At 43.4% G+C, this 25,448-nt stretch overlaps 1 protein-coding gene across 3 annotated transcripts in view; it reads left to right on the top strand.

Annotated features, from left to right (window-relative positions):
- The window catches only part of SH3RF1 (SH3 domain containing ring finger 1), a 267,169-nt gene that overhangs the window by 132,995 nt on the left and 108,726 nt on the right, over nucleotides 1–25,448 (top strand). For all 3 annotated transcript variants that reach the window (XM_077477183.1, XM_077477182.1, XM_077477180.1), the window contains exon 3: nucleotides 7,945–8,220. In XM_077477183.1, the coding sequence (XP_077333309.1) occupies nucleotides 7,945–8,220 (276 nt within the window). The remainder of the gene's footprint in view (nucleotides 1–7,944; nucleotides 8,221–25,448) is intronic.

The raw sequence follows: 25,448 nt of genomic DNA, 5'->3' as shown, positions 1-25,448 counted from the left end.
CTTGTGGCCACACATTATACAGTTTTCTTCAACTTTCCTTTAGATTTCAAAATCATATAATATGAGGTCACACCTAAACACTTTCAATTTTGTTTGTGATTAGGCAGGCCTTTGTACTACATAGTTGAGGGTAAATCTAAAGGAAATTGAACAAGAAAATTGTATAATGTATGGCCAGCTTAAGTCCTTGTCATGTCTGCATCTCTGATCCAGTGGCACACTTTACTTCATGGTTTAAATTTGGAGTGTTAAAGTTCAGTAGATCTTAAGTTTGCCAGTTAGCAATTTAGACCTGTGTAGAGGATGTGTTCAGCCTGCAGATAGCAGAAGTCCTATTTTCTGCGATCCAGGCATTAGCGGGCCTTCTGAAAGACCATTTCAGAGCCGATCCCCTGTGTAAGAGAGCACGAATATGCATCACAATGCTTCTTTTCAATTCTTTTTTTTTTTTCTTTGAAAGGGCAAATTTGAAACAAGGGTGTAAAAAGAAATAAAGCATCTCTCAATAGACCAACCTGTGAACAGACAAATGAATTGGCTTCCCATGTCTTTCTTTATTAGCCATGTACCACTGGGTTGCAACAGAGCTATGCAGAGGTTGTATGTGACACACATTACCCCATCAATTCAATCAGTCTAGAACGGCTTAAGTCTTGCATACTTTCAGCTCTATAAATGGTTAGAGGGAAGGCTTGTCTATCCGCTACTTGATTTTTATGTATTTTCATTTGAATGGCTCATTAAATTTAGGCTAGTGAATATGTAAATGGATTTAATTTGGTTTGTTGTGTAGTATAGTCCTATCCTATGTATCATCTTGTAACATTTCCTGTACAAGCAAAAAAAAAATAATTAACTATTTTGTACTTTTTGGAAGAACGCATTTATTGGAATTCTTTTGACAGATTTCTTTTTGTTTGTTTTAGATCTTGATTATATTTCATATACTGATTTGCAAATGCTCCTTTAGTGGTCCGCTGTAAATAGGAACGTTATTGGCTTGGATTAGTGTAGTGCTAACCTCAGTCTGATTTAAAGTGTTATTAAAGTAAATTTTTTAAATTTAAAATAACATGTTATATATACCTGCTCTGTGCAGTGGTATTGCACAGTGTGGCCCAATCCTCCTCTTCTGGGATCCCCGGCTGCGATCTTGGCTCCCCCTCTTCTTTTGAGGGACTACTATAGCCAGCCACTGGCTAGAGGGAAAACGTAGTCCCCGCACTCCAGACCTGTGTGTCTATGGAGCCACACTCCATATACTTACACAGCGGGACTTAGGCGCACCCCCCACTTCCTCTGATTGACAGCAGCAAGAGCCAGTGGCTCCTGCTGCTGCTCAAATGCGGTGTAAAGAGGAAGTAAGGGGAGAATAGATGCAGCCGTCCACAGTGCTGATCTATTCTGCCCTCTCTTCCCCTTCACACAGGGAAGGGGGGGGGGGGACACAGGGACACTAAAAAGGATTTTTTACATTAACCTTAAGCCCTGGACCATTTTGCTGGCCAAAGACCAGAGCACTTTTTGCGATTCGGTACTGCGTCGCTTTAACTGACAATTGCACAGTTGTGCGATGTGGCTCCCAAACAAAATTGACATCCCCCCCCCCCCACACAAGTAGAGCTTGCTTTTGGTGGTATTTGATCACCTCTGCATTTTTTCTTTGGGGTTTTTTGCGCTATAAACAAAAATAGAGCGGCAATTTTGAAAAAATTATTTTTAAATTTTTGCTATAATAAATATCCCCCAAAAATATATAAAAAAAACTATTTTTTCCTCAGTTTAGGCCAATACGTATTCTTCTACATATTCCTGGTAAAAAATATCGCAATAAGCGTTTATTGATTGGTTTGCGCAAAAGTTATAGCGTCTACAAAATAGGGGATAGTTTTATGGTATTTTTATAATTTTTTTTTTTTTTTACTAGTAATGGGGCGATCTGCGATTTTTATTGTGACTGTGACATTATGGCGGACACATCGGACACGTTTTGGAACAATTGTCATTTTTACAGCGATCAGTGCTATAAAATTGCACTGATTACTGTAAAAATGGCAGTGAAGGGGTTAACCACTAGGGGGCTAGGGAGGGGTTAAGTGTGTCCTGAGGAGCGATTCTAACTTTTAGGGGGCATCACTAGGAATGACACTTCACTGATCATAGCTCCCAATCACAGGGAGCTATAATCAGTGATGTGGAGATGCTTGTTTACATTCGCATCTCCCCGTTCTTCAGCTCCATGAGACGATCGCGGGTATCCCCGCGGTGATCGAGTCTGCGGGACCCGCGATCCTACTCACGGAGCTCCCGGCAGGTCGCACTGCAGCCGGCGTGCACGTGACAACACGGCGGCAAATTCAAAGGGCTGTATCTGTACGCCCATTGGCCCAGCCGTGCCATTCTGCCGGTGTATATATACATACAGCGGCCAGCAAGTGGTTAATGCAAACAATGCATTAAGGTAAAAAACGTTTTTAGGTTTAGTAACACTTTAAAGTGGTTGTAATCCCCATTTATGAAAGTTTAAATAAGCACATATATATCTGTAGTGTTTACTTGTCTCTCTCCAAAGCGCTATGTGTTGTTTCTCTCTGGTGCTTTGTTCCTCTGTTATTAGCATTAGTCACTTCTGAGAAGTTCTCTGACACATGAGAACAGTAGCTGAAAATGAATGTTGGGGGAGGGAGCTTGGAGGAACATTAGCAGAGAGCTTGTCTATTTAGATTGCAGCTCTGCATGTTCTTTTGTGCCTCTATGTGGAGGGGGGTGTCCCTTTCCTCCAATCATCAGCTTTCACACAGTGTAACCCAGACTCCCCACCCACCCCTGTGTGCTACTGAAAAAGGAAGAAAGATTTTTAACAAGGTCTACAAGGTAAAACATGGTCTGCAGCTTTCTACATGGTAGAAAGCTGAAGACATTTAATATACAAGTAAAACATATGTAGGGAGATTGATTTCATCTCTGTGTATTATCTGAGGCTGTTCACTTCACTGGCTATATTTGAGGGTTTACATCCACTTTAAACATCATCTGTCTTCAGCCAAATCAGGTCGGATCCCTTGATGTTCAAAGAGGGAGAGATGAGCAATTTAAACAAACTTCAGCTTTTAAAGACCAAATACAAGTAGTTAGTGAACTGCAAATGTTATCTGTGTCATCAAACACTGCATCAATGCTAAAGTCAGAGCATCCACTCAAGGCAGAATTAAAGGCAAAGTTCAGATTTTTTTTCCTTCTAAAATCCAGCTCCCCTATATACCAATATACCATTTCATGTACTTCAATTGCAGAAAATTACAAGTTTTCTTTTATTTTGAGAACAAGGCCTTACCTTAGCCTTTGCTATATTTCCTAGACCGTTTCAGAGACTCCCAGGTATACAGACAGACAGAGAAACCAGTAAGGCACAGGAGGGAGTTTACTAGCTGACCTCATAACACACCCTTCACCCATTAATTGAGGCTGGCCATAAAATATACAATTTTCTTGTACAATTTTCCTTTAGATTTACCAAAAGCATATAATATGAGGTCAAACCTAAACACTTTCAATTTGTATGCAATCGGGCAGGTCCTTCCACTACGTAGTTGAAGGTAAATCTAAAGTAAATTGAATAAGAAAATTGTATAATGTATGGCTAGCCTAAGATTTCACAGCATCTCTCCATGCATACATTTGCATCCCTTCAGACTGGGGCCACATGCAGCCCATGGGACTACCCTGATGTAGTGCAAGGGCCTGCCCGATTGGATACAGACTAATTGGATATATAATTCTGGTAAATCTAAAGGAGATTGTACAACTGGATTGTATACTATGTGGCCACATTTCTACACCTAAAATTACCTAGTTGTGCTTTCAGTGTCATTGTTAATGGCTCACCAAACACGTATTGCCATATGAAAATAAAAGGTGACAAACACAGCCAAAAACGTGCAACTCGCGCCATGCCAAAATGTCCCACAAGCTACTTTGCCACGTGTCGCGCAGCCCATTGAAGTCAACGGGCTGCCCTAGGTGTGTCACTGGAAAAACATGTGTCCTCACTACTCTAGGTGTGAGTGGGGCCTGAAAGTGAAATTGGTGCATTTACACAAGAACAATGAGGCTACATTCACATCTGTCTGTTTCCAAATGCATGGCAAATGGCACAGAAAATACACATTGCCATGTGTTTCAGAAACGCTACAAATATGCATTGTGGTTTCTGTTGTCATTATATGTTAAAGGCGCCCCAAGTGCGGCAAACACACCAAAAACTGTGGTGACACACCATGCTCCTCTCATTTTTCTCTTGGGTGATTGTTGCGTTTAGGCAGGTTGGCTCCTTCCCGCAAATCACTGTAGCTGTACGTCAGCTCATTTAAGAGCCATAGCAGGCGTGTGCATGACTGCTGCATGGTGGGGGACCCGATGCACGTGACCGTGATGTCTGCTCGCGATCGCGGGAAAGAGCCAGAACAGGGATCTGTCAATGTAAACAGATCCCCTTTCTGACCGCTGTATTCATTTCAAAGGTCTCAAAAAAATTTCAGAAGTGTGCGATCTGTATGTCGCATTCCCACTACAAATCGCAGATCGCCGCCATTACTAGTGGAAAAAAAAAAAGAAGAAAAATGCCATAAATCTATCCCCTATTTTGTAGACGTTATAACTTTTGCGCAAATTAATCAATATATGCTTATTGCGTTTTGGGGGGGGGGGGTTCTACCTAAAATACAAAGAAGACTACGTATTGCCCTAAGCTGATGAAGTCAATTTTGTTTGGGTACAGTGCCACAAGACCGCACAATTGTCAGTTAAAGCGGTACAGTGCCGTTTCGCAAAAAAGTTGTTGATGTGATTCTAAAGGTAAAAAATATTTGGCTACCCCTCTTTCTTAAACACTTACCTGTCTCCTCCGATCGATCCAGTGTTGTCGTGGATGCAGGTCTTCTCCCTTCACCTCCTGGTTTCACAAGACACTCCAGCAGCATGTCAGGAGAGAGTGGGGGATTGGCAGAGTCAGCTGTGTGTGTCTATGGATGCACACACATATGAGTGCCCCCATCGTCCGTGGCTTTCTATGGGGGCACCCACAGGAAGAAGATGCAGACAGCACTGGTGGGGTAAAGCTAAAGAAGAGGTATGGGACCGTTCTGTGCAATATCGTTGTGTAGAGCAGGAAAGAATACTATTATTACTTTTTTATTTTTTATTTTTCTCATTTTAAATAAGACAAATGTTCATATCACTTTAACAGAAGAGATCCTATTGTTCCACTTCTGCCGCTGGGTTTGGAACGCCTGTTTCGATGTTGTGAAATTAATGAATATGGGAAGCTGTTCTTTATAATTCCTCTTGAAGTTATGGCTCTGGAACACATCAGCCGCTCATGTACTTCATTAGGAACAGACTTTACTGTTGAAAGTTAGGACATTTGTATCTCAGATCCTTGTTTATTGACTAACACCACCGCCTGCAGAGCTGTGATTCACAAAATGCAATGAATTTGGACATATTGTCAGCATGTGCAACACACATTCGTTTGTTTCATTTCCAAGGTCTTGTAGGGAGAGCAGCTCTGCACTTCATATTTTATTTAGTGCTTTCTTCTAATATGTAAATAGGTGTAGCTTAATACCTCTGGGCCCCAATACAAACTGGATTAGAACCCCGCTATTGGCATGGTTAGCGTATCCGATATTGCCTTGGAAAAAAATGACAAACTTCCAAGTATATAAGTCCTAGATCATAATCTCCTAATAAATCCATCGTTCCAATCCATTGGTGTAATGAGGGGAAGGACATTAGCATTGCTGATTTGGTATCAGAGCTGCCACTTTCTATAGCACTTTGTGTGCCATGTCTGCTAGTATAAACGCACTCAACTTTACCGTTTCCAATTGGGGGGGGGGGTTAAATGCATTTAGTGTAAGTGCCTGAATGTGATTTGATATAAGGCTCCTACAATCTGTTTTCAACAGCACTTAGGCTGGAAGAGGCAGGAATGGGAGCCAGTCATGTGTCCTACATGTATGTAAATTGGACATGCCAATAGGAGAAGAGAGAGCAGTGGGATGACTACATCATTCTTCTGCTACTCTTTCACGTCCAGGTAGAAAACTGTGGGTGGAGCGTGGACACTGCTCTACTCCTTGAAGCAGAACTGCATCTGCATCTGAGCACCACAAACAGTTTTAATATAATATATATATATATATATATATATATATATATATATATATATATATATATATATATATATATATATATATATATATATTATAAAATATATATATTATAAAATATATATTTTTCTTATATTCAAAGCAAACTCGCCCATCCACTCATGGAAGTGAATGTGTGGAATTCTTCGAAAAGTTATTTTCAAGATCATTTCGAGCAGGGGGTCCCCAAACTTTCTAAACAAAAGGACAGTTTACTGTCCTTCAGACTTTAGGAGGGTCTATTGGATGAAGAAACGTCTGTGGGGAAAAAACAATGCCCCACCTTTGGTGTCGGTGGCAGGAATTGTGCCCCATCATTGGTATTAGTGGGAGGAATTACACCCCCTTGTTGATGTCATTTTTAGAAATTGTGCCCCATCATTGGGGTCATTGGGAGAAATTGTGTCCCGTCATTGGGAGAAATTGTGTCCGATCATTGGTGTCATTGGGAGAAATTGTGCCCCATTATTGGTATCATTGGGAGAAATTGTGCCCCATCATTGGTGCCATTGCAAGAAATGGTGCCCCATCATTGGGAGAAATTGTGTCCGATTATTGGTGTCATTGGGAGAAATTGTGCCCCATCATTGGTGCCATTGCAAGAAATGGTGCCCCATCATTGTCATGGGGGGGAATTGTTCCCATTCATTGCTGTCAACTGGGGGATTTGTGCCCCTTCATGGTCAGTGGGGGGGGATTATACCCCATTAATGGTATTAGTGGATGAAATAGTGCCTCAAGGGCTGGATAAAAGCAAGCAAAGGGTTGCATCTGGCCCTCGGGCCTCAGTTTGGAGACCACTGTCTTAGCATAATAGGAGTAGGCTAGAAATAATTGAAATATGTTGAAATAAAGTTATAATTTTACATCTTGATCATAGATGCATTTTAACTGTAAGTGGTGTGTCAACTACTTGGCTGTTCTGTGTTAGCGAACAATGTAAATCTCAACTTTCTCTGGCAAGGATTGGGCCACGTAGGGCTATCTTAGAAGATTGTGATGAACTCATACAATCATCAGAAATATAGGTTTTTATATGGAAATCTGGTCCATTTTTTTCCTTCTCTGTTCATATTGAGAAGTACTTAGCATTTCGCACAAGCTTAGTCCTTTAGCCAATTCACATGATACTGTTTAAAGGGATCTTCTGATTTCAAAAACAATTTGATTCTCATTGAAACGTCAACCCATCCTTGGCCACCCTGAAAGTGGGTTGTAGTGCTACAGGCCTGAATCTATATGACCTGCCACAAACTGTATATTGTATATTCTGTGTTTTAAAGAAAAAGTAGTTACCGCTACTTGTCTTTGTGCTGTTTTTTGTTTTAGAACTTTACTTATTATAAAAATTGATGCACATAAAACATTGATTTAATGCAGCAAAAAAACATTAGGAGTAGTAAATAATGCATGTAATGCAATGAATAGTAAACAAACTGCAGACATTTTTCAAGGTGTACTATAGATCTATTCCCACTTTTGTTTTTCATTGTGATTTTGGGGTTACCATTCAAACCTTTAATAAACTGCACAAAAACGCAAATGCAAAAATTTTGCCCTTCTAAGTAGTGTATTAAAGTGTATTGCACATGACACCATCTTGAAGGACCGTGTCACACTACATTTCCCATAACTGTTAACAAAAGTAAATTTAAACCCACTCCTAAGGGTTCAAGGATGTTTCCTGATAGTTTTTACATCCTTTTAATGGTATTGCTTTTTTTTCCCCCAGGGTGTACCTCAGTTACCGTGTGCCAAAGCTTTGTACAACTATGAAGGGAAAGAGCCCGGGGATCTGAAGTTTAACAAGGGTGACATCATTGTGCTTCGCCGGCAAGTTGATGAAAATTGGTACCACGGGGAAATCAATGGGGTCCATGGCTTCTTCCCAACTAACTTTGTGCAGATTATCAAGCCTTTACCTCAACCTCCGCCTCAATGCAAAGCACTTTATGACTTTGAAGTTAAAGACAAGGAAGCTGACAAGGACTGCTTGCCCTTTTCAAAGGTAGGAACCACAGATCTAAGATGGGATTAGTGGTGCATCATCTATATTTAAAGAATTTAAGGATGTAAATATTCACAGAGAAATTTTGTGTCTTTTGTAATCATGGTACTCTAGAAGGATTGTTCATTATGGGCATGATCATCATTTTCATGGACAGATCTGCGCTTAAATTATGAGGATGGGCACTCTTCCAGCTGGATTTTTTACTTTATAGAATTTTCAGAGTGCAACAAGAGGTGCAGAAATACACAGGTGTGCTAGAACACCATAAAACCCCCAGGTGGATAGGTTTAGAGTGGGTACTTTAGCAGGAAGACCTCACTTATGCAGGCCATACGTGTGTCGAATTCCAAACACATTTTTTTTTTTTTTTTTTTTTGAAAATCTGAAATTTTGTGCGTTTTTGTGTTCCGATTGTACCACCATTGATTTAAAAATTCCACCAGCCGAGCCTTCAATTTCACCTCAGGTTGCTACAGAAAGTTTTTGTGGTTGGAATTTTTTTTTTCTTTACTTGAATTTTCTTTTCTTGTTCTTATGCGCAATTCTTTTTTTTTTTTTTTTTTGTTATATTTCTCACACGATTCTCTCATCATTGATTAGAAATTTTTTTATTTTTTTATTTTTTCAAAAAATTTCCAGCATGCTCGATCACTCAAATTTGATGGGCGCATGAAAATCGCCCATTGCTGCAGCCCGCTAATGGTGTGAAAATTCTTAGAAAAGATGTAGTATTTAACACATTAGCCAGCTGCTGACTCGACCCACCACATTTCACTGATAAATGAAAACAAGACATTTGAGTGGAATGACCCCCAACAGCCGGTTCACATCGGAATCACACAGAAATGTTTGTTGCATTTTATTGTTCTTCCCGTGCAGTGCAATTTTGCAGCCTAATTATTTGAATGGGCTGCAAAATTGCACCAGAATGCAGAAAAAGTAGTTCATGCTTTACTTTTAAAACCACGCCACACAAAATCACATGGTATTGTGACGCCATGCAATTTGATGTCCACAAACACACTGCATTTGGGGTGCCGTTAACATAAAATTTGGCACCCGTAGCAGATTGCATGGGCAGTATGTTTTGAGCATGGTGCAGGAAACGCGCTTGGAATGCACCTTTCACACACTGCGTTCTGGTGTGAACAGGCCCTAAAAGTAGAATGCCAGCCAAAAATAATAAGGCAAGAATAAACATACAAAATGGATGCAAATATTATCAGTGACTTGCTAGATGTCACAAACAATGTGGTGCAAAATAATTAATCTATAGTGCAAAAAAAGTGTCGGTATGCTGGTCCGTCCAATAAAATGTTCCTGCAAACAATGTTCCCGTGACTTCACACAATTTTTTAGTGCTCACAGAACTCTCACCTATGTGTGATTGTTGAATCGGCCTTATAGGTATCTATGGTGGTGGCGGGCTTCCACTTCCAGGCTCCCGATTACCGGGTCCCTCAAAGTTCCGGGTGTCTCTGTGTAATGTTGAATTGGAATTATGGGTATCTAAGATGGTGGCGGGCTTCCACTTCCAGACTCCAGATTATCAGATCGCTTCAGGTGTCTGTACTCTCCAACATGCATCTCAGGACCAGAGGGGAGAGTTCTGTGAGCACTAAGCAATTGTGTGAAGTCACAGGAACATTTTTTATTTGCAGGAAAATTTAATTGGAAGGACTGTCCTACCAACACTTTGAAGAATTTTTTGCACTATAGATTAATTATTTTGCACCATATTGTTTGATATCTAGCACCTCACTGATACTCAATATTTGCACCCATTTTGTATTCGTAATCCTAAACCTCAATAATAAGTTGCGCTGCTCACTCTATATCTACGTTTATTTATGTGCATTGTGTACACTATAAGTCTAGCAGCAGTTTCATTTAACGCTTTTTTGTTTTATTCACTTGGTAGCATGAGGGACCACACTTTTCAAGGCAAGAAAAAACCTTTCATTAAAAGATACATACCGTATTAAACTTCAAACCAGAGATTTTAACCACAGCCCTTTTTTCTGCTGCTAGATGGCCTCTGTCTGATAACTAGTTTAATTTAATCCACTTCCCCTGAGCCCAAGACATCCTGAGCCTACCTTCATTTGTTACTGGACAGTGAAAAGAGAATTGGCACAATTATGAGCTCGTCTTTCTATCACTCTGCTCTCTTTTCCTACCCACATACTTCTTGTCAGCATATGAACTGATTGGCTCCTTGTGCTGCTTCTACCTCACGTTCTCTAGCTCAGTGTTTCTCAACTCCAGTCCTCGAGGCGCCCCAACATGTCATGTTTTTAGGATTTCCCTCAGATGAAACAGTTGTGGTAATTACTAAGGCAGTGAAACTGATCAAATTACCTGTGCAAAATAATGGAGAGCCTGAGAACATGACCTGTTGGGGCGCCTTGAGGACTGGAGTTGAGAAACACTGCTCTAGCTCTATACAAGGACAGCAAAAAGCTGTAATTCATTCAAATTCAGGCACTTCAGGCTCGCGTTCACAATAGTGCGATAAGTCGAAACCCATTTATTTCAGTGTCACCCATACCAATCTATGCGACTAAAGTCACAATGTCTTTACAAAAGATTCCTGCAATACTTTGATACAACGGTCTTGTGACTTGAGTGCCATAGAGTGCATGGCACTCAAGTCACAAGACCGTTGTATCAAAGTATTGGGTTGCATGAAAGTTGCACTGGAAATTGCACATCTTTGGAGCTGCACTAGTGTGAACTGAGCCTTACACTACTTGCATTTACAATTTAACATTTAAAGTGATATTAAACTCACAAGCAAACATTTATTATAATACAGCTTACCAGTTCTTAGATGTGATGGCTGCATTAGGCCGCGTACACACGCGGGGACTGTTCGCCCAACTTTGTCCGCTGAACAGTGTTTCGGCGGACAGTCCGCTCGTGTGTGGGCTTTCAGCGGACAGTTTCAGCGAACAGTCCGCTGAACAAGGTTTTTCGGAAATTCCGAAAAACTGTCCGCTGAAACTTTGTTTCAGCGAACAGTCCCCTCGTGTGTAGGCTTGTTCGTCAAACTAAGTTCCGCGCATGCTCAGAAAGGATTTACACGCCGAAAGTTATAATGCAGTGTATAGGACGTCGTATTTTTCGTCCCGTCGTACGTGCCGTTCACGTCATCGCGCACGGTTTCAGCAAACTGTTCGTTCGTCGTGTGTGGCCATGTCCGTCCATGCTAATTTTGAGCGGACTGTTTGCTGAAACTGTTTGACGGACAAAGTTGGGCGAACAGTCCCCGCGTGTGTACGCGGCCTTAGTTTCATTTTTGAGGCTGGGTTCCCTTACCAGCAATGGTGGTGGCAGCACCCGACAGCCGATGGAAACATCGGCTGCGGTGCCGACATCGCTGGATTCCAGGATAAGTAATTCTCCTAATATCAAAAGTCAGCAGCTACACATAAGTATGTTGTAGCTGCTGGCTTTTAATTTTTGGAGGGGGAGGCCAGAACGCTGCTTTAAAGCGGCGTTCCACCCAAAAGTGGAACTTCTGCTTTAAGTACTCCTAGCCCCCGGACATGCCACAATTGGCATGTCATTTTTTTGGGTACCTGGTTTGGAGTGGGACTTCTGACTCGACTTCTGACTGCCTAGGCAATTCCTAGGCGGTCCTTCCCTCCCGGCAATGTTTTGGGACGCGTGACAGGTCCCAGAACATTGCCTGGCCATTTTCGGAGCACAGCGCGGCTCGTGCATGCGCAGTGCGTGCCCGGCTGTGGAGCTGCAAACTGTCACAGCCAGGCACCCATAATTAAAGTGTCGGCACCGCGAAGCGGAGTGGGAGAGAACGGAGGCTTCAGGCGGCCACATTGCTGGACCGTGGGACAGGCGAGTGGCTGTTTATTAAATGCTGAAATTAGATAAACAGAACATGGCAATAACACCACATTTTATTTCACAATTAGGACGGGTCATCGGTGCTGTAAAAGACTTGTAGAAATACTGTTACTGGAAAGTCTAGCTAAGGTTTTCTCACCTCGTCTTTCAGGACAGCACCTAGAGATAAGTACTTACTCTAGGGTGGGACAACTGCTATAGACTTCATTTATGGCCATTCGCAGCCATCTTTCTATGGTGTTTTTAGAGGCACTGTACCCTTTATGCGGACCTGAGAATAATATGAACAAAGAATTCGATCTTCTCAATTCTCTTGTGACCTTGAGTGCAATAGACATCTTCTTACATCCAGGCTATTAAAAGATATTTCCTTAGTGTCGGATGGTGAAGGGCAAAAGGTTGTAAGAACAATTTCTTGCGATCTGTGAAATACTGATGAAACCTTTGGTAGAAAACCAGTTCTGAGCACTACTCTATCTGTAAAGAGAGAAAAAAAATGGTTCAATGATCGACAGGGCTTGCAGTTCGCTCACCCTCCTAGCCGACGTAACCGCCACTAATAATACAAATTTTAGCGACCATAACTTAATTGTTGCTTCCGCAGGTTCAAAGGTGTTTTTTTTTTTTGTCAAACCCTGAAATACCACCGATAAATCCCACTTGGTGAAAGATTTAAATGGTACTGGCCTAGCTCTGGCCAATGCTTTAAAATATCTTATGATCAGCGGATCCTGAGATAACTGTCTCTCCAGGAATACCGATAAAGAGGCCACTTGGACCTTTAAAGTACTAGCCGCCAACCCTTTCTCCATTCCCTCATAGAGGAATTCTAGAACAGAAATAACTTCCTGTGTCGAAAAGTTGTACACCAGGAATTAAAACATTTCCATGTTTTAAAGTAAATGGCCCTTTTCCTGCTATTTAGTAGGCTTGAGACTAGTTTGTTGGACAAACCGTTTCTCTTTAGGATTTTCTCCTCAGTAAGGCTGCTTTCACACTGGGGCGGTATTCAGGCGTTACAGCGCTAAAAATAGCGCCTGTGTAACGCCTGAAAAAAACCGGCCCCTTTAACTCCAGTGTGAAAGCCGGAGGGCTTTCACACTGGAGCGATGCGCTGGCAGGACGGTGAAAAAAGTCCTGCCAGCCGCATCTTTGCAGCGGTGAAGGAGCGGTGTATTCACCGCTCCTATACCGCTGCTACCCATTGAAATCAATGGGACACCGCGGCAATACCGCCGGCAAAGCGCCGCTGCAGCGGCGCTTTGCGGGCGGGTTTAACCCCTTTTCGGCCGCTAGCGGGGGTTAAAACCACCCCGCTAGCGCCCGCGCACCGCCGCTAAAACGACGGTAAAGCGCCGCTAAAAATAGCGGCGCTTTACCGCCGACGCTGCTCTCGCCCCAGTGTGAAAGCAGCCTAACCAAGCTGTGAATCTGAGATGCTCGACATTGGGATGTTGAATGGGCCCCTGAGTTAAGTATTTTTTGTCGTAATGGTCTGGAGAGTCAGGTGCAGCTGTGCATGGTAACCAATGGGGTTCCACTGCCATCTTCTGCAAGGTTAAAAACCATGCCCTCTTGGGCCAAAAAACAGAGCCACTAAGATCATGCTTGTAGCCTCCTTTTGCAGTTTCTTGAGTACCAACGGGATTGTCTGAAAAGGGAGAAAGGTGTAGCACAAGCAGAAGGTCCACGGCTGAGCTAGTGCATCAGACCGTCCGCTTGATCTTGCCTGTTCAGGGACAAATAAACCGCTACCTTTGCATTTGTCTGAGATACGAGTAGTTCGATCTGGGGAGCTCCACATTTTCCTATTAGCATCTGGAATACCCCTGTATACAGACTCCTCTCTGATTCTAGTACTCTTTCCCTACTTAGAAAATGTGCTACTAGATTCAGGTTGCCCCTTCAGATGTATCGCCATCAGGGATGCTAAGTTGTCTTCTGACCAAGACAGAATATGAAGAGCTGAAGACGGTAACACTCAGCTTCTCTTGCCTCCCGGTTTTGTTATGTAGGCCCCTGCCGTGGCATTGTCAGACAACACCTAATTGTGATGGCCCTTGGCCCGATCCTGGAAGGCCCACAGCTCCAGAAAAATGGCCTTTAGTTACCTCCAATTGGTGAATCTCTTGGCCTCTCTGTTTTTCCAAGCTCCTTGGGCCATCTGCCATTCCAGATGGCCACCCCAACCCCAAAGACTCACATCTGTTGTCACCCTCTTTTATACTTGGAATGTCCAGAGCAGACCCTTGTCCAAGTTTGACTGACTCCTCTACCATTAACTTCCTCTGAACCCGAGAGTGAATCATGATCAACTTCTACAATGACCCCCGTAGGACCAATTCCTCAGAATTGCCTGCTGGAGATCTCTTGATTGGAGAGGTGCCCATTGCACTGCTGGGATTGACGCTGTGAGGAGTCCTAGTTCTGACATGGCTGCCCTAATCGAGATTGGCAGATTTGTTTGGTGCTTTTTCTACTGTGTCTTGGACTCTCTCTATTTTATCTTCTGGGAGAAAAATTATTTCCTGTATGGAATTGATGGTATACCCTAGAAACCTTATTGTTTGGGATGGGATCATGCTTGATTTTTCCCTTTTTATGATCCAACCAAGGCTCTCCAAGTGTGTCTCTGTCTCCTTCAGATCTTTCTCCAAAAGATCTCCTGATTTGGCAAATAGCAGGAGGTCATCCAGGTATGGTACAATCGATTATTCCCTTTAATCTGAGGGGTGCTAAGACTTCTGCCATAATTTTTGTGAAAATACTTGGAGAGGAAGACAGCCTGAATGAGAGAGCTCTTAACTGTAGGTGTGAGACTGCCCCTCCCATCTTGACCGCTAACCGTAGGCATTTTTGTGATGCTGGTGCTATGGGCACGTGAAGGTACGCATCCCTCAGGTCTTTGGATGCCAGAAAGCAACCTGGCGTCAAAACTCTTCACTGAAAAAATTGTGTCCATCATAAACCTCTTGTATCAAATGGATTTGTTTAATATTTTCAGGTTCAAAATTAATAGAAATTTGCCTGTTGGCTTCTTGACTAGGAACACCTGCGAACAGCACCCTCGTCCTTCCTTTTCGCAGGAACACGGATGATCAGTCTCTACTGAATAAGTTCTTGCAGGACAGATGACATTGCTTGGGACTTCTCTTGGTCTCGGGGAGTCTGAGTTATGTAAAAACAACTTGGTGGGGACTGTGAGAACTCCAGTCTGTAGCCCTCTGATATTGTCTTGAGGACGAATGGACTGGTTGTTGCTTTCTTTCACTGTGGGGAAAAAGGACTGCAGTCTTCCTCCCACAGTCGGAGGACTCTCACTGATTTTTAGTGGTTTGGTTAGGAGGTCCAAATAGCAACTCTGACTTGCCCCGCCCTTTCCAGGGTCTCTTGTATCCCGTCTCCTTCCTGGGTTTGGCGAAAAGTTGAAAAATGTTTCTTAACCCTGAGTGGTTACCTTCTTTTTTTACTGGGAAGGCCTTCTTTTTATCTGCCGTCCTATCCAACACGGCTTCAAGATCCGGACCAAAGACTTAATCCCCCTCGAACGAAAGACCACATAATTTCGCCTTTGAAGCAGTATCTCCCGACCATGTTTTAACCCATAATGCTCTATGCGCTGAGTTTACCAGGGCCGAGGATCTTGCAGACATCTGTATAGATTCTGTGGAGGCATCTGCCATGTACCTTACTGTATTCTGTAATACTGGTAGAGTGTCAAACAGATCTTTATGGGAGGTTCCTGCTTCAATATGGCTTTTCAACTGTTCAAGCCAGTGCTCTAGGTTCCTGGCCACCGCAATTGAAGCCATATCTGGTTTTAAATTGGCTAAGTTCGAGTCCCAGGCTTTTTTTTAACAGCGAAATCTGCCCTTTTATCCATGACATCTTTTAGGATGCCCATATCCTCAAATGCCAGCTCTGTATTCCATGACACTTGTGAAAAGGCTGCATCAAGTTTTGTTTTTTTATTGAATTCTTGAGTGTTCTCCTTTTTCGAAAGGGAATCTCCGTTTGAGTGATTTGGAGAAAAAAAGGGGCCCTTTCTGGGTCTTTCCACTTTTTTTACTGTTTCCGACAGGAGTTTATGTACTGGGAATACATGGTGTTTAACTCCCCCCCCCCCCCCAAGCCCTGAAACATTTTGTCATGTAAAGATAACTGGGCTTTGTCCTCTTTGATGTTCAAAGTCGAATGGATGGTGTTTAATAGATCATCCACTTCTTCTAGAGATAATCTATAGCGTGAAAAAGACTCTTCTTTTTCCTCGTCCTCTTCTTTCACAGAACCTGGGGAAACACTTCCCCCTTCGTCCTCTGAATCACTGACCCTTCTGGGTGCAGAAATACTTGGATGAGAACAGGATGGCGAACTGCCTGTTAGGCTGTGCAAAGGGGCGTTTGTCCAGATAAAAAGGGAATGTTTCAAACGTGTCCAAAAGTTCTTTCCAAAAGAAGCTGAGTAGTTCTCCAGGCTGGGTAGTGGATGTAGAGGACGTCTCCTCTTTAACTAAATCCGCTATACAGGTCTTGCGTAACACTTTGATCCAAGACTCCCTAAAGCCTCATACACACGATAGGACTTTGTACAAACTTTCCCTTGGATTTTTGTACAAAGGGCGTCGGCCCTGAACTTGTATTGCATACACACAGCAGGACTTTTTCAGCCAACTTTCACCAAATCACGTGGTTTTTCTGCTCTTTACCGCCACCTTTGGTCAACTTCTGTATTGTTGTCTGATCTTTTGCATTGGTTCTGAGCATGCCCGTTTGTACTTTGTACAAAAGTCCTATGGTTTTCTGTACACACGATCAGACTTTGCTCCATAGGACTTTTGTTGCCAGAAAGTTTGTCCGTTCGCACAGCCAACAAAAGTCAGATGAAAACCAAAAAAGTTTGTCCGATGGAGCGTACACACGGTCGGATGTTGCTCCAAAACAGCTAATTTGCATGTTTGTTGTCAAAAAGTCTGATCGTGTGTATGGGCCTTAAGTGTGTTTTTGCAAGACGGGCATTTTTTCTTAGGGGGAGGGGAGGAATGCTTGGCTTTCTCCTTGGCCTATGTCTGCAATACACCAAAAGCCCAGTCCAATAAATACATATACCTTATTAACAAATAAACAGGTCAAACCAACAAAGCCCTTCTACTCCAGGGGATTACCCAAGCTGTCAAGCAGAAGAACTAACCCTTTAGCCCCTTTGGTTTTACTGCAGCTTTACCTAGCTAGTGACTCCCCCACTGTGTGACCATGCTAAAGAAAAAAAACATACTCTCCTTAGTGCTATGATCCATGGAGAGTGATGCAGGCTACCCCCCCCCCCCCCCCCGGGATTAGGTGAGGGAAAAACTCAAGACCCATAGAGGATAAGATACAGGGACTTCTGCCGCTGCTTAACTGGGTCTGGCTGATGTTAGTGGCTCCTACCAATGCCGCCAAGTCCCCTGGATCCATGTTGCCGAGTCTCCAGTGGCATCCGGCTGCTTTTAAATTTGCTTTTGCCTGGTTCTTTCGCCACTGCTAGGACCGGAAATTACATCAGCTGAGGCCGCCTCCTCCTCCTGCGTTATAGCGGCCAGAACCGGAAGCCACGCGCACCGCCGGAAGTCCCGCGGCTTGCTAACCGGGACCTGGAAAGCATGGAGGCCAGGAATAGCAGAGAGGCTGCTCACACCCTTGTGTAGCTCGCTGTCCCCTTTCCAGCCCACAGCCAACGGTCTAAAAAGAGCGGAGACCCCCAGCAGCCTGAACCCTCGCTGGGCATGAAGAGGAGGAGACACCAGAGCACCCCCTCCCATCAGGCGGGATGCTGGGCTGGCCTGCAACACACACAGACTACACAGGTATGCCCCTTACGATCCCCACCTGAAGAGAGCGTAGCACACCCTTAGTTTTCTGCAGCGCTTCCACCATGGCAGAGGAAACTTTACAACCGAGGCCATGATGGAAGTGACCGGTCTTTAAAGAAACTAACTGCAGTGTTTCCTGCGCTCTTTCCAGGTGCTGTCCGGAAAGACAAGGTGAGAAACTGATGCAGCCACCACATTTGATTGGTAAGCTTCAATATAATACATTTTTGGGTTTAATGATGCTTAAATGATGTATTAAAAGGGAAGAATAGCCAAACCTCTTTTGGCCTTACTTCTCATGTGGGATACAGGAGTGCACTTTTTCTCTCCTGTCACCCAGAATCAGTGGGCTAAGGTCCGCTGTCTGCTTATGTCGCAGACCTGCTTCAGATTCTGGAGGGATCCCACCAATAATATTGGGATACACCCAGATGCCCTAAGGGCAGTTTGCTCAGACTCTTAGGACACTGCTGAGAGCCTAAGCCAGCCGTCCCTCCCACTCTCCTGCCCAGCATATTCCAGTGAGCACTGGAGGGGTAAGAGCAGGGAGCCAGCAACTGACTGCTCTGTGAAGACCGTGAGCTGAATGGTCATGTGATCACTCAGGCTTAGAGCTGCTTAGAGCTGGCAGGGGACAGCTTCCAGCATCAGACCGATGCTGCAGCAAGTAGGTTAAGTATGTGTGTTTTATTTTTTTCAGATTTCTCCTTTAATGTTTACAAGGCTGCATTAATTTGAGTCTTTTATATGCGCCTAAAGTTACGTTTTTATGTTTATTATGTGAAGAGTTGTCCGGATATGTTTTAAGTTCTATCCCAGTTCTGAAATACATCATAGAAATCCTTCTGGGATAGTCATTTGTCAATTCTGACAGTTATGGTAACCTGATGTACTATAGATTTACAGTTGTAATATGACCAATCTTCCGGTATAAGGGTATGTGTGCGGCTTGTGGAATTTAATGATATATTTTAATGACTGTGTATAGATCACTCTGGACTATTTTTGGAATTAAAGTGCCTGAATGAGAATTTAAAGTTTTCAAATTCTGCCCATTTTTACTTTCTGTTAATTAAAGTGGCCTGCCAATTGAAAGTGTCATTAAAGATCCATAAAAAGATCAGGATAATCTCACACTGGTGATTGGTTTAGGGAACTGAGAATAACCTCTTCCTAGCAGGGGGAAAAACACAGGCTTTTCGGCACTATAGTGCAATCTTTGTTTTGCTCTTTAGATCCTGGTTGTGTATCTGGGCAGTATTGAGATTTGTTCTTCACAGGATGGATGTAGATTGTGGTCATAGATATGGAAGTGGTAGGGGTTTCCTCTCATTGATCCTACATTTAAGCTTCTGTTCCAGAATAGATAGTACATGGGCCCAAATTACATGGGGGTCAGTCCACACACAAGTGTTGCTAATCGTCAGTAAAACAAATGGCACTCTTCTCCTGTTAGTAAATGCCAGTGACAGGAAAAGGTTGCCAAGCTGTGATGCTTGACCATCTAAATGCCTGCTACAGCATGTTCGGGTGGCGGGGAGGTTGGTCTGGCGGAGTCGGTGCCTGAGTGTGTCGTGTGATGTCGTGCTGCAAGGGAACTGGGCTCAGCGACCGGAGCGTCATACATGGGTCTGTGGGACGGGAGCAAGGCAAGCTGGCAGCGGGACTGTCCGTGTTTGGACTGAAGGGACCATCTGACACGGAGAGAGACTGTGACTGTGATTTAGGAAGGGATGTGTCCTGTCGATGAGGTGTCCTCATCATCTGTGCTGCTGCACACAGCTGTCAATGTCACTGTGAGAGTCAATTTTGTGTGTGTATGTGTCTGCCCATTCTAATTTCCAGCCCTTCTGAGTCCTGCCCCTGAGCTACTTACTTGCTACCATATTTATCGGGCACATAACGCACTTTTTCTCCCTGAAAATCGGGTGCAAATAAGGTGTGCATAGTCTATGCTGATATTTGCATTTGGCTGCCTTGGAGGGGAAGGACTAGAGCCGTCAGATTACATAGAATGAGGATCTCCTGTTTATTCAGCAGCCCCTGTAATACGAAGTCCCGCCTCTCAGACAGGCATTGGACCAGAGTTCTCTTTATAATAGGTGACGATCCAGGAGACAGGACTTCATATTAAAGATTCCACTTAGTAAACGGGAGATCCACACACTGTGTAATCTGATGTGAGGCTGCAGATGGGTACTGATAAGGCTACAATGGAGAGGCTGTAGATGGGCACTGATCAGGCTACACTGGTGAGGCTTCAGATGGGCACTGTTGAGGCTTCAGATGGGCACTGATAAGGCTGCATTGATGGGCACTGACCCCTATTTTGCTTCAAAGTTCCTTATTTAAAATTTTTCTGTTTCTTTTTTTTTCTGAAACTTCCTTCTTCAAATTTAAGGTGTGTTTTATACGCTGATAAATACGGCATATCAAAAATAAAATAAGAAATATGTATCTACCTTAAATTGCATTGCTGAATGCATATTGTACTGGTTTGTAGCCTAAATACTGAAATTTGCACATAAAGCCGTAATTTAACTGTTTGAAATGCCAGTAAAAACTTGGCTATGCCAGTATATATTGGGTGCCGTGCCAGTAAATTTCAATCTGGTAACACTGGTCCTCCCTGTCTTGAAGTGATATGCCTGCAAAATAATTTTCTGCATCCGACACACTGAATATTGAACTCTTGGGATGTGCCAATGCCGGGCCAAGGTCCTCTGGCACCCAAGATGAGGATGCTAAAGTACATATTTTCAAAATAAGGGGAAGGAAGGGAATAAAGGCGTTAAAGTAGTTGTAAAGGCCCATACACACGATCAGACTTTTTGACAACAAACATGCAAATTAGCTGTTTTGGAGCAACATCCGACCGTGTGTACGCTCCATCGGACAAACTTTTTTGGTTTTCATCGGACTTTTGTTGGCTGTGCGAATGGACAAACTTTCTGGCAACAAAAGTCAGATGGAGCAAAGTCTGATCGTGTGTACAGAAAACCATAGGACTTTTGTACAAAGTACAAACAGGCATGCTCAGAACCAATGCAAAAGATCAGACAACAATACAGAAGTTGACCAAAGGTGGCGGTAAAGAGCAGAAAAACCACGTGATTTGGTGAAAGTTGGCTGAAAAAGTCCTGCTGTGTGTATGCAATACAAGTTCAGGGCCGACGCCCTTTGTACAAAAATCCAAGGGAAAGTTTGTACAAAGTCCTATCGTGTGTATGAGGCTTAAGGGATTTTTTTTTTAAATAGCAGATGTGTATACTTACCTGCTCTGTGCAATAGAATTGCACAGAGCAGCCCTGAACTTCCTCTTCCTGGGTCCCCCGCTAGCGCTCCTGGCTTCTCCGCGAAGTGCCCCCAATAGGAAGCTGCTTCCCATGCATGCTCACTTGAGTCCATTGCTGCCACTCCCTCATCATTGCCTTTGATTGACAGCACTGGGAGCCAATGAATTCCCCTGCCTCAGCAAAGCCAGTGAGACCTGGAAGTGAGCACATTCCCGGGAGGACATCATAAGAACAACAAAGGTCCCACCCAGCCATCATTTGACAATAGGCTGGGCGGGAAGTAGTTAAAGCCAAACTCTAGGCAGATATAAGACACAAATTACTGCAACTCTGTAATTAAGACATCATTAAATGTAACTTTTAAAGCGGGAGTCCACCGGGACTACAAATACTGCAGCTGCTGACTTTTAAAATAGTGACACTTACCTGTCCAGCGCGCCCGCGATGTCTGCACCCGAAGCCGATCTCTAGATCGACACTCGAGTGCTGCCGCCGCCATCTTGGGTATGGGAATCAGGAAATGGAGCCTTTCGGCTTCATTTCCCGGTTCCCTACTGCGCATGCGCGAGCCGCGCTGCGCAATGAGGACGGTCCCCGCTGCCTCTGGGATCTGTGTGTTTCCCAGCAGGCAGCGGGGCACTTGCGGGAAGGGGCGGGCACTTGCGGAAAGGGGCGTAAGTTACGCCCCTTTCCGCAGAGAGCTATCCCGGAAGTGGGTGCAGTTACCTGGATTATCCAGGTAACTGCACCCCCCTCCCCCCTGAAAGGTGCCGATTGTGGCACCGGAGGGGGGGAGGGTTCCGATGAGCGGAAGGTCCACTTTAGGGTGGACCTCCGCTTTAAAGACAGGTAGTGTATGTATTATACAAGTAGTGTAACCATTTGACCTGGTTTCAGACCTCTTAGTGTAAGACCTCTTTTACACTGAAGCACTGCAAAAACTGACGATAAAACACTAGTAGTTTTTGCGGCACTTTGGAGTTGCTAGCGCCGCACTTCTAAAAAATATAAATATATTTTGGCAGCGCTTGAATATCGCTTTTTTATGGCGCTTTGTGAAAGCATCCAATTGAATGAATGGGAGCCACTTTTGTGCTATGTTTTTTTTTTTTGAAAAAGTGCCTGAAAAACACCTCAGTGTGAAATGTGTCTAAAGTCCTGTGCACACGAGCCAAATGTCGGTGGCATCGGCCAGTTCAATAAAAACAGCTGACATTCGGCCCGTGTGTATGGCACCCGATTCAACCTAAGCCAGCAATTCGGTTGGCTTCTGTCGAAGGGGCATGACTGAAAAAGGTCTGCTGATCAGCTCCAATGGCTGGGAGAAGAAGCATGCTGATAAAAGGAGAAAAAGAAGCATTCTGATAAAAGGAGAAAGCAGAGTGACAGAGAGATGAGCTCATCACAGTGCTGCTTCTCCTTTCACTGCCCATTCACAGGCTGGGGCAGCTCTAAGATGACCTGGGCTCAGAAGTGGGTGCTTGATATTGTCCATCAGACTGAGGACATGCAGTGGCAAAAGAAATGTACTGCGCGGGGGGGGGGGGGGGGGGGAATCTTCAGATTTATGGTGGATATTGCATTAAAAAAATGGTTTTGTTGTTTTAACTTTTAAAGAGCTAATAATTTGTGTCTTATATTTGACTGAGGTTCTGCTTCAAGGCTGGAGTGAGGAGAAATAAGTGTACTGTTTCAGGGCAGTAATAACTTATGTAAGAAACACAATTCCTGAGTTATTAAGCTAAGATTTATTGTGTTTGGAGTCACTTTCAGGTTTAGGAGTGAACTTGTAAGTTTAGGCATACAGTTACTTAAATGGGTTTTTTCTTCATGTACTTCCAATTAGGAAAGCCAAGGCAGACTGGCTTTTGTTGGCTTGTGGCAGAAGAATAGAATAGATTTTTGGAGGAAAAAAACACATTGGTTACTCTGTAAAAACATTAGGCATAGTTCACGAGTCTTGGATTGGAGTGTTCTGACTTGGCCAGCTTGGCCTCCTCTGGGGGGGATGCTAATTATGTGACGACTTGAGTACTAAAGAGGGTGGATGGGGGCCATCAGAGTTCTACAAGAAGGGGGATTTGTATTTGTGTGACAGCCACACTTTAAGTTATATGTGTAACTTTCTTACGCTTCACTGACTCATGGATTACCACAAACACACCTTTTAATTCATGAAACATGTTTGACTTTTTCCACATAACGGAATCCGTGCCTTAAAAAAAAAAGGTTTCCAATGTGGAGGGAAAAATTCCTTGATAAATAGTTTCCAAGAAAAATATGCAGAGGGAGCGAATTAGAGCTGACTAAGCGTATATGCCCTAGTGTGTGAAATAGTTTCCGGCTTCCATATGTGAAGTTGTCACTGATACACTCATAGTGTGTGTATATATACAGTATCTCACAAAAGTGAGTACACCCCTCACATTTTTGTAAATATTTTATTATATTTTTTCATGTGACAACACTGAAGAAATGACACTTTGCTACAATGTAAAGTAGTGAGTGTACAGCTTGTATAACAGTGTAAATTTGCTGTCCGCTCAAAATAACTCAACACATAGCCATTATTGTCTAAACTACTGGCAACAAAAGTGAGTACAGCCCTAAGTGGAAATATCTGAATTGGGCCCAAAGTGTCAATATTTTGTGTGGCCACCATTTATTTTCCAGCACTGCCTTAACCCTCTTGTGCATGGAGTTCACCCGAGCTTCACAGGTTGCCACTGGAGTCCTCTTCCACTCCTCCATGATGATATCACGGAGCTGGTGGATGTTAGAGACTTCGCGCTCCTCCACCTTCCGTTTGAAGGTGCCCCACAGACGTTCAATAGGGTTTAGGTCTGAAGACCTGCTTTACCCTCAGCTTCTTTAGCGAGACAGTGGTAGTCTTGGAGGTGTGTTTGGGGTCGTTATCTTGTTAGAATACTGCCCTGCGCCCAATCTCTGAAGGGAGGGGATCATACTTTGCTTCAGTACATCACAGTACTTGCTGGTGTTCATGGTTCCCACAATGAACTGTAGCTCTCAAGTGCTGGCGGCACTCATGAAGTCCCCAGACCATGACACTCCAACCATCATGCTTGTCTTTGTACTCGTCACCTGGTTGGCACTACACACGCTTAACACCATCTGAACCATATAAGTTTATCTTGGTCTCATCAGATCACAGAATTTGGTTCCAGTAATCCATGTCCTTAGTCTGCTTGTCTTCAGCAAATTGGGGGCTTTCTTGTGCATCATCTTTAGAAGAGGCTTCCTTCTGGGACGACAGCCATGCAGACCAATTTGATGCAGTGTGCGGCTTATGGTCTGAGCACTGACAGGCTGACCCCCCACCCCTTCAACCTTTGCAGCAATGCTAGCAGCACTCATACGTCTATTTTCCAAAGACAACCTCTAGATATGACGCTGAGCATGTGCACTCAATTTCTTTGGTCGACCATGGCGAGGCCTGTTCTGAGTGGAACCTGTCCTGTTAAACCGCTGTATGGTCTTGGCCACGATGCTGCAACTCAGTTTCAGGGTCTTGGCAATCTTCTTATAGCCTAGGTCATCTTTATGTAGAGCAACAATTCTTTTTTTCAGATCCCTAGAGCGTTCTTTGCCATGAGGGGCCATGTTGAACTTCTAGTGACCAGCATGAGAGAGTGAGAGCGATAACACCAAATTTAATAACCTGTTCCCCAGTCATACCTGAGACCTTGTAACACTAATGAGTCACGTGACACCGGGGAGGGAAAATGGCAAATTGGGCCCAATTTGGAGATTTTCATTGAGGGGTATTCTCACCTTTGTTGCCAGCGGTTTAGACCTCAATGGCTGTGTGTTGAATTATTTTGAGGGGACAGCAAATTTACACTGTTATACAAGCTGTACACTCACTACTTTACATTGTAGCAAAGTGTAATTTCTTCAGTGTTTCAGTGTTGTCACATGAAAAGATATAATAAAATAGTTATAAAAATGTGAGGGGTGTACTCACTTTTGTGAGATACTGTGTGTGTGTGTGTGTGTGTGTGTGTGTGTGTGTGTGTGTGTGTATATATATATATGTATATGTATATATATATATATATATATATATATATATATATATATATATATATATATATATATATATATATATATATATATATATATATATATATATATATTTTGTGTGTGTATATGTACAGTGCCTTGCAAAAGTATTCACCCCCTTGGCTTTT

Source organism: Lithobates pipiens, unplaced genomic scaffold (assembly GCF_037356315.1).
Source record: "Lithobates pipiens isolate NorthernLeopardFrog02 unplaced genomic scaffold, aLitPip1_a1.2 Scaffold_13, whole genome shotgun sequence".
Taxonomy (NCBI): domain Eukaryota; kingdom Metazoa; phylum Chordata; class Amphibia; order Anura; family Ranidae; genus Lithobates; species Lithobates pipiens.
This window is presented reverse-complemented; position numbering and strand designations above follow the sequence as displayed.